The sequence below is a fragment of the Sciurus vulgaris genome, assembly GCF_902686455.1.
Source record: "Sciurus vulgaris genome assembly, chromosome: 12".
In the NCBI taxonomy this organism is placed as follows: domain Eukaryota; kingdom Metazoa; phylum Chordata; class Mammalia; order Rodentia; family Sciuridae; genus Sciurus; species Sciurus vulgaris.
In genome coordinates this window covers 68,628,236-68,644,358 of record NC_136473.1, presented here as the reverse complement: position 1 = coordinate 68,644,358, position 16,123 = coordinate 68,628,236, and the positions used below count along the sequence as shown (strand labels likewise).

Below are 16,123 nucleotides of genomic sequence, written 5' to 3'. Positions count from 1 at the left end.
CTTTCTAAAAAGTTAGTGTTTGTATGCTTGAGGTACATAAAAGCAAGTTATGGTATACACTTTGATGTGATCTTTCTTTAAACCAAAGTTTGTATAATACTATTAGGCACATTCATATTTTTTTTTATTAAATTGAAATGCTTTCTATCTGAATTTTGCAGCACCATGTACATATATCTACATATATGAAAAAATAAGAAATTGTGTTCTATCACAAAAAGAAAAATGTTACTTAGAATGATATGTACTTGTGTGTGTGTGTGTGTGTGTGTGTGTGTGTGTGTGTGTGTACATGTATGTATGTATGTATATCTGGGGAAGTACATGTGTGTCTCGGTCTACTATCACTGCCAGGCATATTTTCATCATTGTAAGGTTCAGGTCAAGTGTTAGAAAACCCACAATGACTTGGTTTCTTGAGTGACAATAGAAAGGCCAAGGTCTTTTTTAAACTTCTTATGTGAACGAAGACATGTTCAGTTACAATACAGGACCCACTTCATCAGGAAACTTTCCTCTCATAATATTCTCATATATCAAAATTTCAAAGTGCATTATGTACACAGTGCATTTTGGGCACTTGATAAATTTTGTCCTTATGTGGCGGTGGTTCCCCTCAAAAATGTTGGATGTAATAAATTGCTATAATCAAATCTAATTTCTGAAAAATACCTGTGGGAGTAACAAACAAAAAAGCACGTCTTGTATAAAAAAAATGATAAATAACACTGACGGTAGCTGTTTATTATAATCAGTTTGGTACTGAATTACAATATTAAAATTATGTGGCCCTTTATAACTAACCTTAGCAATATACATGATCTGTGGAATTATGTTGACTTATTTTGCATTTCATAGGAACAGTTCAAAGAAATATAATAGAAAAAATGGAAAGATTTATCACAAAGGACCCTGTAGCACAGAATATTTTGAAAAAAATCCATTTATTTTGGTCTATTAAGGAAACTAGCATGGAAATGATTTGCTTAGAACTCATTAAGTGTAAAACATTTTGAAAAAGTGCTAATTTTCTAAAAGAAACATCTATGCAGTAAGCAAATTATATTTTTCTATGACTTATTAGTATGGGACCATGTGAACTAATACATCTACAGAATAAAGAAACTTCTAAAGGGTTGATTAAACTAAGCTTCAAGCTGTAGTTTGATAGAATTATTAATTTAATAATTTTTAGACAGTTAATTTTATCCAAATTGTTTTTTTTTTTTTTTTTTTTTTTTCCCCCACAGCCTGCCTTCAGCTAGAAAATGTGCTTTACTCGTCGGTTAAGAAATCAAATACAGAATTTATTTCCAGATGGTAATAGAGATGTGACTGTAAACTTTTGCATTACACATACCAATAACATTTGCTTTGCACTTGCACTGGCCTGAATTTTGGTGACAGGTAATATCTCCATCCACTGTCCCAGAGGTATTGCAGTTACAGGGACTGCAGCCATCAGAATCCAACTCTTGTAGATTGTAGAATCCATTCTGGCACTGATTGCACTGTCTGCCAGACACATGTCTCTTACAATTACACTGGCCTCCAATCTAGAGAAGATACAACATTTTGTAGAATGATGAACGTATCTATTTTTAGATAATTTGCTCATTAGGTACAAGACAGAGAGGGAGGGAGAAAAAACTTGAAATGTTAAATAGACAAGAAGGTAATAAGGTATTTTTCCTCCTGACACAAAACATGGGAAGCTTCAGCAGATTGCAAATATAGAACTGAATGAAAATAAACCCTGTAGAAGTCAGTAGTATATGACTAAAAGGGAAAAGAAAAATTAAGCATTAAGTACTAAATAAAGAAATCAAAATATAGACATGTCAGAGTCTGTAAAGAGAAAAGAGCCAGAAGTTATTTTTTACACTTCTTCCTCTCTATTCCTCCCATTTGCTGATTTTGATGGTTGAAACTTGCTTTATATAAGCCAGATGTTTAAATTAAGAAAGTCTTTCTATATAATATTGTCCCATCAAGGTCTTATTTAAAGTGCTTTGTTAATAGCATTCATTCATACTGAATGAGACTGACACATATTTTACACAATTTCTCTCTTAGGAATATATCAGTATTTTTATCATTCACTTACAGCATTATTCCACATTAAGTATATTTAGTTGGTTTATATTATGGTAAATAATGCAAAAAGTTACTTGTTTAAAAGCATTTTCATATAAAATAACTGAAACAGTATTTTTCCTCTTCAGGCTGCTGTTTTGAGAAGAATGAAAATGCATACAATACGCAGTGTTCATCTACCACATACACAGAAAACACTACATTAGAGGATGATAAGAGTTAAAAGTCTTCATAAGAGGATATATGTATTTGAAATTCAATAATAACTTAAGACTTCAATGCAGACGAATGTATACAGACATCAAATCTCTTATAGTCACTGGCATTTCTCCCTAATTGCCTTTCACGTGGACTTCATTCAGCTCTTCACATTCAGAGGCAGGATTATCAGAGGGGAGTAATCTACATGTGGAAAGACATAATTTGATCGATATTGAATTTCAAAATTTTTTTTTAAAAAATCACACAAGGTTAGATTTGGTTATAAATATCTAGGGCAAGGCTCTCAAAGAACTTTTAAAAATGCATAATTGCCTCATTTTTCCTCATCTGTGAAATAGGAACTCACTAGAACCATTATATAAGGATAAAATGATACAACCGATGTAAAGATACCCAAGACTCTGAAATACAACCGATGTAAAGATATCCAAGACTCTGAAAAATAAAGATTATAAGTGCACCAGATACAGTCTCAGATAATGAACCTCCCTTGGTATCCAAGACATCCACAGGAATATGAATAGGCACTGTGAAGTACCTCCTTCGTGCCTGGTTGCATCTCCCACCCCACATATGAATACCTGACTCCACATCATGTACAACCCCAAGAATGCAATCCTAATTAGAGTAAGTTTTGTTCCATGAATGTATAATATGTCGAAAATACACTCTGCTGTCATGTACATATATAAAAAGAACAAAGTAAAAAATTAAAAACCAAGAAACTAGGTCATTACTAAGGGGAGAGATCTGATTTTTCCTGCAAAAATAAAAGTCATTTATTGGTGGGTATGTTTTACATATAGCCATCAAAGTCCAACAGGCCTCTTTTACACTCTCCCACATCAAGTACATTCTCCCATCTCAAATGTCAGTAATTTGGGCCTGACCCGTTGCTAGTGCTTCTCATGTATTAGTTCTGTTCCCCAAATAGAAGGCAAGCTTTCTTAAGTATTAGACATACCTTACATTTCTATCCAAGAATAAATATACACATTCCCCACTTGTAAAGAGTGTTCTTTTGGCAATCAAGAGCAAGCAAGAAAGAAGGGCATATATAGAGAAAAAAATGTGTACTCCATCAAAACTGTTTTTTGTAAAATTTTTATTTAAATGCATTACCTATATCAACTAGTGCTTCCTTGCCCCTTGAAATCTAGATAAGACTGCCTGAAACCCTAATTCTACAATGCTGAAGGACAAATGTGGTTCCAAAATTTATAAAAACTCTAGATGACTTGGTAATTTCATAGTTGCCCTAACCCTAAATTTCTGCTTTTGCCATTTTGGAATCTTCTTCCCACCTGAGAGCTCCACCCTTTGTCACCTTGGCCGGTGCTTCCGTCTCAAGGATAGGGACTTTTGTTAAAAAAAAAAAAAAAAAAAGATATGGATTTATTAAACTTTACCACAAAATTGGAGTGAAGGAATGAGAGTTTTACTTTTCAATTCATAATGTCCCTTTGGTTTTTCTATAACTAGGGGTTTTCCTAGGCTCTGCACTCCAATTAGGCACTGTTTCCTGGCTTCTCTCTCCTTCTTCCTTGCTCTGCCCTAAAGCATATCTACTTTTCTCTTCATACTTGACACACTTCATTTTTTCACACAGAATCTCTCACAAGTATTCATTATTGCCTTAATTCCTCCATGCACTTAAATTTTATCGAAGTATTTTTTGACAATAAAAACAATTCTCTCCATGTGGGCAACTCTGCCAAAAATTCTTAAGATAATATCTCTATTCTCGTTTCATTAATACAAAATTTGCTATAACACATATGTTATAATTTCCCTGTATTATCAATATCTTAAAATGTATAACAGATACACATTCACACTCAGGCCATGGAAATTTTCCTGCTTTTTAAGGCTTAAAACACAAACTTGGTCTCACACAATTTTACCAACATGAGCCAAGAAAATAAAAAGGATTCTCCTCGCAAGCTCTACTCAGAAATTCAGAAATAAAATTCAGAAATAACTGACCTGAGTCATACCTTTTCTTTCTGTAGTTTTATAAAGTAAAAGATGTTTTTCTGAAATTCTTACCTAATCAGGTATTCAGTGCTATTCATCTCTTAATATGGAGTGCTAGATTAGCATCCCACTGTTTTAATATGCTTTATTTTCATTTAAAATATTTTCTAATTTTGCTTTTGACTTTTTCTTTGATCTTTAGGTTAAGTGTAGTAGCTTCCAAATATTATTCAGAAAAAAATGAGACAATTTTGTTGTTGACTTCCAATTTAGTTGTGATCACTTATATTATATGACTTGAATCCTTTTCAATCTTTGGAGGGAAGTTTGTTTCATGGCCCAGAATTTAGTCTATTTTCGTAGGTGCTTTTGTAGACCTGAAAAGTACATTTGTACTCAGCAACTCTTGGGTTGAGTGAGCTAACTATATTTATAGGTCAATTGGGTCAAGTTGGTTAATAGTGTTGTTCCAATCTATATACTTACTGCTTTCCTGTCCATTTGTTTTAACTATTGAGAGAGAGATATTGAAATTTTTTCCCTATATTTGTGGATTTTCTCTTTTCTTGCCTATTAACATTTGCGTTGTATATTTTGAAGCTCTTTTTTTGATATATAAATGTTTATAATTGGTATGTCCTGTTGATGAAATGGCCTTTTTGCAATATATTTCCTTCTTTATTCTAGATACTATTACTCTAAAATCTATGTTTCTAATGTTGATACAAAATCACTCAAGCTTTCCTATGATTCATGTTTGCATGGTATACTTTTAAACTATTGTGCATTATATTTGAGATGTATTTTCTATTTGCAGCACACAAATGTAAGACTTTGAATTTTGATAAGATCTTCTAATTTTTGACTTCTGAGTTTTTAGAATACATAACATGATTAGTGATACTGTTTGGTTTAGCTCTACTACATTGCTATTTTCTTTCCCTTTTTCCCATCTGTTTGGGGTTTCATTCCTTTTTCTTTTTACCTACTTTGATATTATCTTCTTTCTTTTATTATTTCATATTAACTTCCTGTTGGCTAATAGGTATAACTCTTTATTATTATTTTATTTTTTTCTTTTACATATTTATCTCAGTCTACCTCTAAGGGATAAACTACATTACAAGTAGTGTAAGAAACTTATTCACACAAATGGGCAAACGAACTAAACGAAAGCCTCTGAAAAGAAGCAACACAAATAGTCAACAAATCTATGAAAAAACGTTCAACATAGTTATAAATTAGGGAAATGCAAATCAAAACAACTCCAGTTAGAATGGCAGCCATCAAGAACACAAACAATAACAAATGCTGAAGAGGATGTGGAGAAAAAGAAACACTTTTACACTGCTGGTGGGATTGTAAATTAGTACAACCATTATGGAAATCAGTATGAAGGTTTCTCAGAAGATAAAGAATGGAACTAACACAAGACCTAGATAGATATACCATTCCTCAAAGTTTATTCTAAAGAAATAAAGTTCTTATGCAATAGTGATACATGCACACCCATATTTATAACAGCACTATTCACAACAGTCAAACTAGAGAACCAGCCAAACTATGAATACCAACCAGCATCCATCAATGGATGAGTGGATAAAGAAACTGTGGTACACTTCAATTGATGAATGGATAAAGAAACTGTGGTATATATACACAGTGGAATATTACTCAGCCATAAAGAAGAATAATTATGGCATTTGCTGGTAAATGGATGAAGTTGGAAAATATCATGCTAAGTGAAATAGGCCAAACCCAAAAAACAAAAGGCCAAATGTTTTCTCTGATAAGTGAACAATACATAATGAGGTGGGGTGTTGGGGGGAAGAAAAGAATGAAAGAACTTTGAGTGGTGTAGAAGAAAACGGGGTCAGATGGGGAGGGGGACAGAAAGATAGTAGAATTAAACAGACAGTATTACCCTATGTATATTTATGATTGCATGAATGATGTGCATCTACATCTTGCACAACCATAGAAATGAAAAGTTGTACCCTATTTGTGTACAATGAATCAAAATGCAGTCTGTAAAAATTAAAAATAAATTAATTAAAAAAAAGAAACTGTGCTATACATACACAATGGAGTTTTATTCATCCATGAAGAATGAAAATGTCATTTTTAGGACAGTGGATGGAACTTGAAAATAACATGTTAAGTGAAATAAGCCACACTCAGAAAGTCAAGAGTCATATATTTTCTCTAATATGTGGAAACAAGAGGAACAAAGAAAATAAAGGTGGTGGTGGGATCTCATGACAATCAAAGGGGGACAATAGAGAGGAAGAGAGCATGGGGACAGAGAGGGGAGAGGAGGGGAAATACTGGGGAAAGATTGGCCAAATTATATTGTTATATTGCATGTATATGAGAATACGTAATGGCAAATTCATTATGTACAACTATAATGTACTAAAAAAAGACAAAAAAAAAAAAAAAAAAAAGAACTTCACGATATATACTTACTTTTATCCCCTCCTAACTATTGGATCATCATTATCCTACATTTTACTATGGTGTAATGTTCACTTAAATTGTCAACTATTTTTTAAAGAAAACTAAGTGATCAGAAAAATATTTATGTGCACCAATGTAGTTACCATTGTCAGAGCACTTTATTTCTTTGTGTAGAGACATATTTCTATCTGATATTATTTTACTTTTTGCTGAAGGATTTTTTTTTTTTTTAAATTTCTTACAGTGCAGATCTATTTGGATACATTTTCATTTTATGTATCATAAAAAATTTACCTTCATCTTAGAAAGATATTTTCACTAGTTACAGAATTCTCAGTATATCACTTATTCTTTTTCTATATTTTAAAATGTTGCTCCATTTTCTTGTTTGCATGATTTCTGATAGGAAATCTGTTGTCATCCTTATGGTTTTCCTCTGTAGGCAATATGTCCTTCCTCTGCCCACTTTGCTATTTTGTCTTTATCACTAAAGATAAAATGATACTTAGTTTGTAGCAATTTAATTATAATGTGTTTATCTATATTTTTCTTCACAATTCTTTTTCTTGGATTCTTTTGAGAGTCTTCAAGTTGTGACTTTCTTTTTTTAAATATACATTTCCTCAAAGTTTCCAGCCATTATTTCTTTGGCTCTTTTTTTTTTTTTTCTTTTGCCACACCATCCCTCCTCTCCTTCTCTCCTTTATGGACTCTAATTATAGATATATCAAGTCTTCTGAAGTTGTCGCACAGCTCACCTAGACTGTTTTCGTTTTTCTAAATTTTTATCTTTCATTTCTGTATTTCATTTTGGATAGGTTCTATTGCTATGACTTCAAGATCACTAATCTTTTCCACAACTGGTAATCTACTTCAGTTATTTTTAGCTATTGTAATAAACCTCATGATAATTATGATATCTGATCTGTTTGGTATCAGTTCTGATTGCTTTTTTATCCTCATTATGGGATGCATTTTCCTACTTCTTTGCAAGCTTGGTTAATCTTTGATTGGATGCCAGATGTGTGAACTTTTTCTTGGGTGCTAGACAGTTTAATATTCTTATAAATATTTCTGAGTTTTGTTCTGGAAAGCAGTTATTTGGAAATAGTGACTTGGGTGTTGTTCTTAAGATAAATTAGGTGATGATGGAGCAGTTATCAGTCTAGGACAATTCTCACTATCAAGTCAAAAGCCTTTTGTGTACTCTATCTAATACCCTGTGAACCATCAGTTTCTCCCAGTTTGACTAGTGGAAAAAAAAACAGTTTTCCCAGTTTTTCATGAGTGTTAAGCATCATTAACTTTAGTCCTTTTAACTTATGTTTTCTCCAGTCTTATACATATGTGATGATCACTATTCAGGTGAATACTAAAATATACTCTGCAGTCTCAAATTATTTTTCTGTGTTCCCTTTTCTCTGAAAACTCTAACTTTGAACTCCTGAAACTCCTCAGTTGTGTCTCTTCAACTTAGAGAATCTTCTGGCTCCACCTGGCTTCTACATCTCTGTGGCATAGTCTGGAGATTCTTTCAATGTAGTAATCTTGGGAAGTTGAGGGACACATAAAATTTATCTTCTCTCAGGGGACTCTTTCCTCATATCCAAATTCTTGCAAACAACTGTTTAATATATTTTGCACATATTTTGGTTGTTTCAGGAGGGAGAATAAATCCAGTTTCTATTATTCTATTTGGTTGGAAGTAGAAGTCTCAAAAAGGATTTTTAACCTGAGCTGGGGGGCGGGAGGTCTATAAACTAAAAATAAGAGAAAACCAGATGAAAAAATCCAGAGAGAATTCATCAGCTTTATCATAGATTGGAGTTTCATTGGGAAATATTTATTCAACTGTTTAACATAAGATCCGAGTTCTGAACGCAAATAAGATTGAGCTCCAAAGAAGTTTGGCAGGGTTACCTCTGTTGATTATGCCTCTGCTTATTCTTTTTTTTTCCACAAAAATATATTTAATAAGCTTGTTAAATAAAATCAAACACAACATTTTATCAATAACTCAAACTCATATCTAGGAGTGCTTATATTTTGGAAGACTATATAAAATAAAAATATATTTACATATTTACAATACAGGTAACTGAAGAGCTATGAAAGTCACAGAATTCTAGAGATTTACAGACTAGAAGTATCATAAATTTATCTATAATCAAATTACTGTGCTAAATATGAACAATGTCTTAACTATTAGTGTGGAATGTTGTCTGAGTGGGATGATTTAAATTTTACCATGGTATAGTTCAAAACACAAAACAAGATTTGGAATCATTATTGTGCTTATTCTTATTTACAAGAAAAAGGAACTGCATTCATCAAAACCCAATGCCATCCATTGGTTATACAAGAACTATCTTTTTAGGTAGCCATTATCAGAGTCCTGAAACTTCAATTATCCCATCAGCACAACACTTTCTTAAACATAAACACTGAAATATATCAGAAGTGGGACAGAGAACACCAGAGGTACAAGGCATCCTGAGATATTTAGAAGCCTAAGAACCAGAATCATAAATAGGAAAATTTAGAAACATACTGGTTGCTGCACTTGCGGTCTAGAAGGGAAGAGAAAGATTAGTTTTCATGTAGTAACTACTCAAACAAGAATTTAAATTTGTAGTCTCTCTCTTCATTCAAGAACTGCAAATTAAAATTCTGCCTCACTCTAGGATACACTCTCAGGTGTTAAGGCCAAATATAGTAAATTCAGTTATAATCAAATTGATCCTTAGGTATAAGGATGATTATGATAGTCAGTGTCCAGGAAAACAGAAATAAGGGATAAATATACTATATACATTCTGCTTTGTAACAAAGAATTGACCTTGCTAAAAATAGTTTCATTCACACATTAATAAAATTAAGACAAAATTTATCCATGATGAATAATAGGGCAGAAGGAATAAAATTCACAATAAAGTTATTTTCTACCTCAAGGGAAAAAAATGTAGGTATTGACTAAGTTTGGCCATTGTTTTAAAAATGTATACATTCAGGGTTTGTTTTGTTTATTGTGGTGCTGGGAATCAAACCCAGGACCTCACACATTACAGGGAACCGCCGAGTTACAACCCCAGAATATAACAGTATTTGTTAAAATATGTGTGAACAATGGTACAATTTTGATACAACTGAGATTAAGTATGTGTCTACTTCTTTTTCCCAAAACTTTACTCAACTATTAGAAAATATTTTAAACAGCAGAATCTACAAATTTAGTGAAACCAGTGAAGAAAACAGTAGAGAATTAAATTTCAGCAAAAATTGTGAAGGCAGAATATGCAGTAGAGAAATAAATATTGATAACATTCTTTGACTAATCAGAAAAGCTACAATACAGGTGCCAGCTGATTTAGATACTTAAAATGATAGAACTGAGTTTTTCTACAGAACCCCTGAATGCCTTAAGACTGGGAGATGGCAGAATATTAAAAGAAGGAAGAGGATACAGACTTGAAGTTAGAACACTGTTTCTAAACTGGTGATAATTATGCTTCCAGAGGACACTGGTCCATGCCTGGAAGCATTTTGATTGTCCCAACTGAGGGAGGAGTTGTTCTACTGGCATCTAGTGGGTAGAGGCCAGGGATGTTGCTGAACATCCTAAAATGTAGGTAGCAGCTCCCTAAAATGGATTATCCAACTCAAAATAGTTACAGTGCCAAAGATGGGAATCATGAGTTAGAAGGATTCTACAGAAAACGTATTTAGATTTTTCAGGTCCCATTTTTAACTGCACCCAGCCAGTTTTAACTATTCCTACCTATGGTGACAACATGCTTATTGTCAAGAATACTTGAAATTAACCAGCTCCATTATATTAGCTCATCAACTGCTTGGGAATTGGAAAGGTATGGGGTAGAAATGGGAGGATAAACTGAAAGTCAAAATGCACTGCCTCCCCCACACCCAGTATTCCCCTTCTGCACTGCTTCTAGAAAGTCAGGAGTCAGGCAACTGACAGAGAAAAGCTGGAAATATATGAAGTATATGAACTCCAGAGCTGATATCTGAGCCTCTGACCTCCTGCAAAGAAAAGCTCTCTTGATGCTTGGAAGTATTTTACCATTTCACTACAGAATAGAACAGACAGCAAGGATTCATCAGATATTTATTCAAAATTTCTGAAACGAAAGGCAGATATGAAAACAGTTTAGAAGGGGACAGAGGAGAAATAACAGCCCAGAGGAAGAACAAAATAGTGCAGGTAGTAGAAAAATAAAACATTAATTCTTAAATAGTAAAAGTACTATAGACAAAATTAAAATTTGAAAGTATTAGAAAAGAAGTTGAAAAAAATCTTCAGAAATAATATTAGTCAAGAGGTTAAAAAATAGGATTTTCAAAAAAAATAGGAGAAAAATGTTAAAGGAGAAAATTATTTTTAAATTAGTACAAAATAGCTGGGCACATTATTGCATATTTGTAATCTCAGCTATTTAGGAGACTGAGGCAGGAGACTGTAAATATAAAGTCAGCTTCAGCAACTTAGTGAGAACCTGTTTCAAATTAAAGGTCTGAGAATGTGGTTCAGTGGTAGAGTACTTGCCTAGCATGTATGAGGGCCTGTGTTTAATCCCTAGTCACACACACACACACACACACACACATACACACACACAAAAGAATAAGAAATAAGTATTTTTTTCAGACATCAAACCACAGTTTTAAAAGGTTCATCAGGTACTAGCAAAATTAATAGGGAAAAAAACTACATTAAGTTTCAACCTCATGAACCATTCAAATTTCAAAACTAAAAAGAAGACCTGAATTTCCAGAGACCAATAAAATATCACAAATAAGAGAAATACAGAATGTTACTGAAGTGTTCTGTATCATACACTAGAAAACCAGAGGGAATGCCTTCCAAATTGTGAGTGAAATTGTTTGCAAAGTAGTATTCTAGGTTGAGTCAATCTTTCAGATATAGGTGGAGAAAGAATAAAGACATTTTCAAGATTTGCAAGGATTCAAAATATTTAACTTCCTGTCTCGGGTAGCTACTGGGTAACATGGCTGCAGTATGAAGATTGAAGAACAGCAACAAGGATGGAAGACATGGGGTCCAGAAAAGAAGGATTCAGAAGTACCGGGAAAATCCCAGACTGATAGCGAGGCAGGGAACCCAGAGACCCAGTGGTCTATGCTAGATTGAAAGATGGAACACTCTGAGCTGGCAGAGCTGTGTAGATTGTCTAGCTGCACTTGGGTGTATGCACAGACACACACACATCACTGATAGATATTCAAAGGGAGTCTTTAAATATAGAAAGCATCTAAGAACATGAATATTTTTGAACATAAAATTAGTACGATTCACTAATTAATTATATATAGATGCTAAAAGAAAACTCAAAGATGATACTATAGCTTTTGGCCTGAGCAAATGAAGGATAGAGTTGCCATTAAGATATGGAACCATCCTAGATGCTTTTCAACAGGTGAATGGATAAAGAAACTATGGTATATATACACAACTGAATATTATTCAGTCATAAAGAAGAATAATATTCTGGCATTTGCAGATAAATGAATGAAATTGGAGAATATCATGCTAAATGAAATAAGCCATCCCAAAAAAACAAAGACCAAATGTTTTTCCTGATAAGTGGATGATGATCTATAATGGGGATAGTGGGGTGTGGGAGTAAGAGATGAATGAAGGAACTTTAGAGGGAAATGAGAGGGAGGGGTATGAAAAATGGCGAATGAGTCAGACATCATTACCCTATGTACATGTATGATTATATGAATGATGTGAACCTACATCATGTACATAGAAAAGAAATGATGGACCCCATTTGTGTACAATGAATCAAAATGCAATCTGTAAAAAATAAAGAAAAAAACATAAATTTTTAAAAAAAGATGTGGAAAACTTTGGGAGCAGCAGAGTTAGAGGGGAAATTAGATCACTTTGGATACACTGAATCTGAGATATCTGCTAAATGTCAAAATACTTACCTAGAAATATTACTGTAATTCATTTGCATAGTGTCAGTTTAAAGCCAGCATTTGAAGTAAATATCACCAAGGGAATGAGTGTGGAGAAAGAAAAGTTCCATTAAAGGGGGTTCTGGAGTACTCCAAAAATAGTTTCAGGGGGAAGAAGAGGAAGAAGCAAAGGAGACCAAGAAAATAGCCAGGGAATTAGGAGAAAATACACTGGTAGAATCCAAGTGAAAAGGAGAATGTTGAGTGCATCCAATGCTGCTCAAGTAGCAGGTGAAATGAAGACCAGGGATTACCCTTGGGTTTAATGAGGCAGAGGTGCTTGGAGACCTTCCCAGAAGAAGCTGAAGTGCAATGAGGACAGTGAAGGCTGATGCAAGTAGCCAGAGGAGGTAACAGAACAGGTTATAGAGACGTGGGAATAGGTGAGTCTTTTTCAGAATTTTTCTGAAAATGGAAGCAAGGAAATGGGAAGACATCTGGAGGAGTTGTGATGCAGAAAGTTTATCAATGGAAGAAATGGCAGTATATCTGTGTTCTGTGAGGAACACTGGAGCAAAGAGCTTTGTGGGGATTCAAGCAAAGGGACAACTCAACCCTGTGTCCTGCTTCATCAGGCACCACTGGCTCCTTTCAGAATGTGTGATACCCATTTCTGACTTCTTTCAATACTGAGCACCTCTTAAGTCGAAGTATTTTTCCCTCCTCTGCTATTTTGCAGCATTAGATTCCTGCATCCAACACATTACTGATGTTACTATTATTCTGCATTGTCTGAAAATACCTCTCTTGCATATACTATAAGCTACCTATGTTCATAACCTGCAGCATCTCCATATCACCCCCTGATCCAGTAAGGTTTTTATGTGTAACAGATGCCCAATGAAAGTATTTTTTAGTAAATTGAGTCTTTTAATTTTTTTCCTAACACCCTTTACTTATCAATAACTTTTTGAACACTTGCATTATTGCTGACCTAGTGTTTAGATGTTTTATGCATGTTTTCCTATTTAAGAATACTACACCTATTAAGTATCATGTGGTCAACAGGAAAATGAACTGACTCTAACAAGATCAAAGGAAAATTAAGTGGCCTACCCTAAATGGAAACAAAGCTCTAAGGCTCTAGTCCTGCTGTAGGAGAAGTGCAGTTCTAGGAGTCCAGTCCCTATGTCATCGTGTCTTAGAATTTAGGTAACACTCATCCTGAATCTCCCCTAACAAACAGTGGAAATTGCTTAGTCATTTGGATTGTGTTCCATAATTACCATCCGTGGCATACACCATATGCTAAACAACTTAAATCTTACCTGTCATGGTTTATTTATTAAATGAGTATAATAACATTGATAAATGTAAAAATGTTCAGCATAATCTCTGAACCACAGTAAGTTCTTAAACCAATAAGGACAACTATTACTCTATCATGTACAGATATTCCACACTGATACGGAACAAATAGTGGGTAGGAGAACTCAACAAATGAATGGTTACCCAACTTTTTTTTTTTAATCTTTCCAAAGTATGGAATGGATGGTGGGCAAAGACTTACAAAGTGAAAAAAGCCACTCATTTGCAGCCTGCACAAGGACGCTGAGGACTTTGAATGCTCCCCTTCTCTCTCTTTTGCTCACTTCAATCCAGCAAAAGAGCCATGTTTCTGTTCCTGAAACACATCAGGGATGCACCCACCTTCTGGGGTTTGCATAGGCTGTTCCCTCTGCCTGAGTCTCTTCCTCCATATTTCCATGTGACTAACTCCCTCCTGTTCTTCAGGTCTCCCATGTCACCTTTTCAACCCAACCTGCCCTAACTTAGTCTCTCAAACCAAAACTCCCTGTTTTAAAATAGCACTCTTAAGACTTTTTACCTTCTCTGATCTCTGAATAATCAAATTTACTAATTTTCATGTTTGTTGAATATTATACTTTCCTTCTACTCTTCAAGCCACATCATAATGTAGGCTCCAGAATGACAGGCGTTTTAGTCATTTTAGCATTTGTGAAGAGGTGTGAACCTTCATGTTACAGAAGAAACCAAACCTTAGAAGACCAGATGGCTATTAAGTGGCCCAATATTCAAATTCTTGCTCATAGCCACTGTGTTACACTCACCCTGCTCAGAGCAAGATACAAATCCAAAACCAACAACAAGACAAGTGCTGGACCCAAGGAAGGTTAAGGTCATGGCCTATGTTGTAGAGAACAGAAAGTCCAGTAGAAGAATCAGAGAAGCAGTCCAGTTTTTTTTTTTTTTTTTCTTGTGTTTGGGTTTGTTTGTATTTTGTTATGTATTATGAATTTCTCTAAATAGGACACATGTTTGCTAATGATTGTTACATATTAGTTTGTGATCATACCCAGGACCTCTACCAACTTTGTACCATCCAACAAAAGCCTGCTGTCCCAAGACATATAGCAATCATGAAAGTGTACAACAAATTTGTCAAGGACATCAATACTAGTGACAACAATGTGATTATCCTCATGAGCTCTCTCACATATCCTGTGCCTTCACAGATGTAATTCTATCTGTGTAAATTCACGGCATCAAATAATCCACATATAATTTCTTGTGTATATTTCTTGTGTATTTTTCTTGTGAGAAAAAATACTTTTGTGTTTAAAGAAAAAATGAAGCAGAGTTTTAAGATTAAATGAATATAGTACTTATCTGTGTTCTGTATTGCTATATTTTAAATAATTTGAAGCAATTCTTTATAACAGCATAAATATAAATGTACATCTTCTTAAGCACTCATTTGGCTGATAGTAGAGAAAATCTAATGTTCTACAGCTTATATCTTCTAACAGAACTCGCTAAGATCCAATGATGTAATGTAGATGTTGCCAAACAAAGAAAGAATTTGAAGAGCAAACTCAAAACTTCAGAACAGGAAATCCATCCTGGAAATTAAATTGTATTTGGAGGGCTTTGTTTGAACAGGAAAGAAATACAAATGAAGGCAAAAAATGAAATTGTTTAATCAATACTTACATTCCTCAGAATGCTCTTTTCTTTTCTTTGACAGAGAACATAGACTTTTCTTGTAAAAAGACTTTGACCACTATTCTTTCTTGAGGGACTCATCCATTCAATTTGTCACCCAACAAATGTTTGACCTCATGCAATGAAGTCGTACAAACCCTGTGAATGTTCTAAGGTTATACGACCCCAGTAATACCTCCCAGTTTCTACTGCCCCTTCCTGCAGAACTGCTGTCACAACTTTGCAATTGTATACAGAATGATTTCTGAGTCTGCTCCTCTCCCATAATCTATTCAATAAACTGCTAACAGACTCATTTTCATCCAGATTCTGACAATGACACTTGTGTGACATTCTGAAGGGGAGGTAGTGGCATTGAACACCTCAGCAACTTAGTTTCCACTGTCTAGAC

The 16,123-nt window shown here is 34.1% G+C and overlaps 1 protein-coding gene across 1 annotated transcript in view; it reads right to left on the bottom strand.

Moving 5' to 3' along the window:
- The window catches only part of USH2A (usherin), a 777,454-nt gene that overhangs the window by 571,819 nt on the left and 189,512 nt on the right, over positions 1–16,123 (bottom strand). Inside the window, 1 exon segment of the mRNA XM_079107116.1 lies at positions 1,361–1,556. Within this exon segment, the coding sequence (XP_078963242.1) occupies positions 1,361–1,556 (196 nt within the window).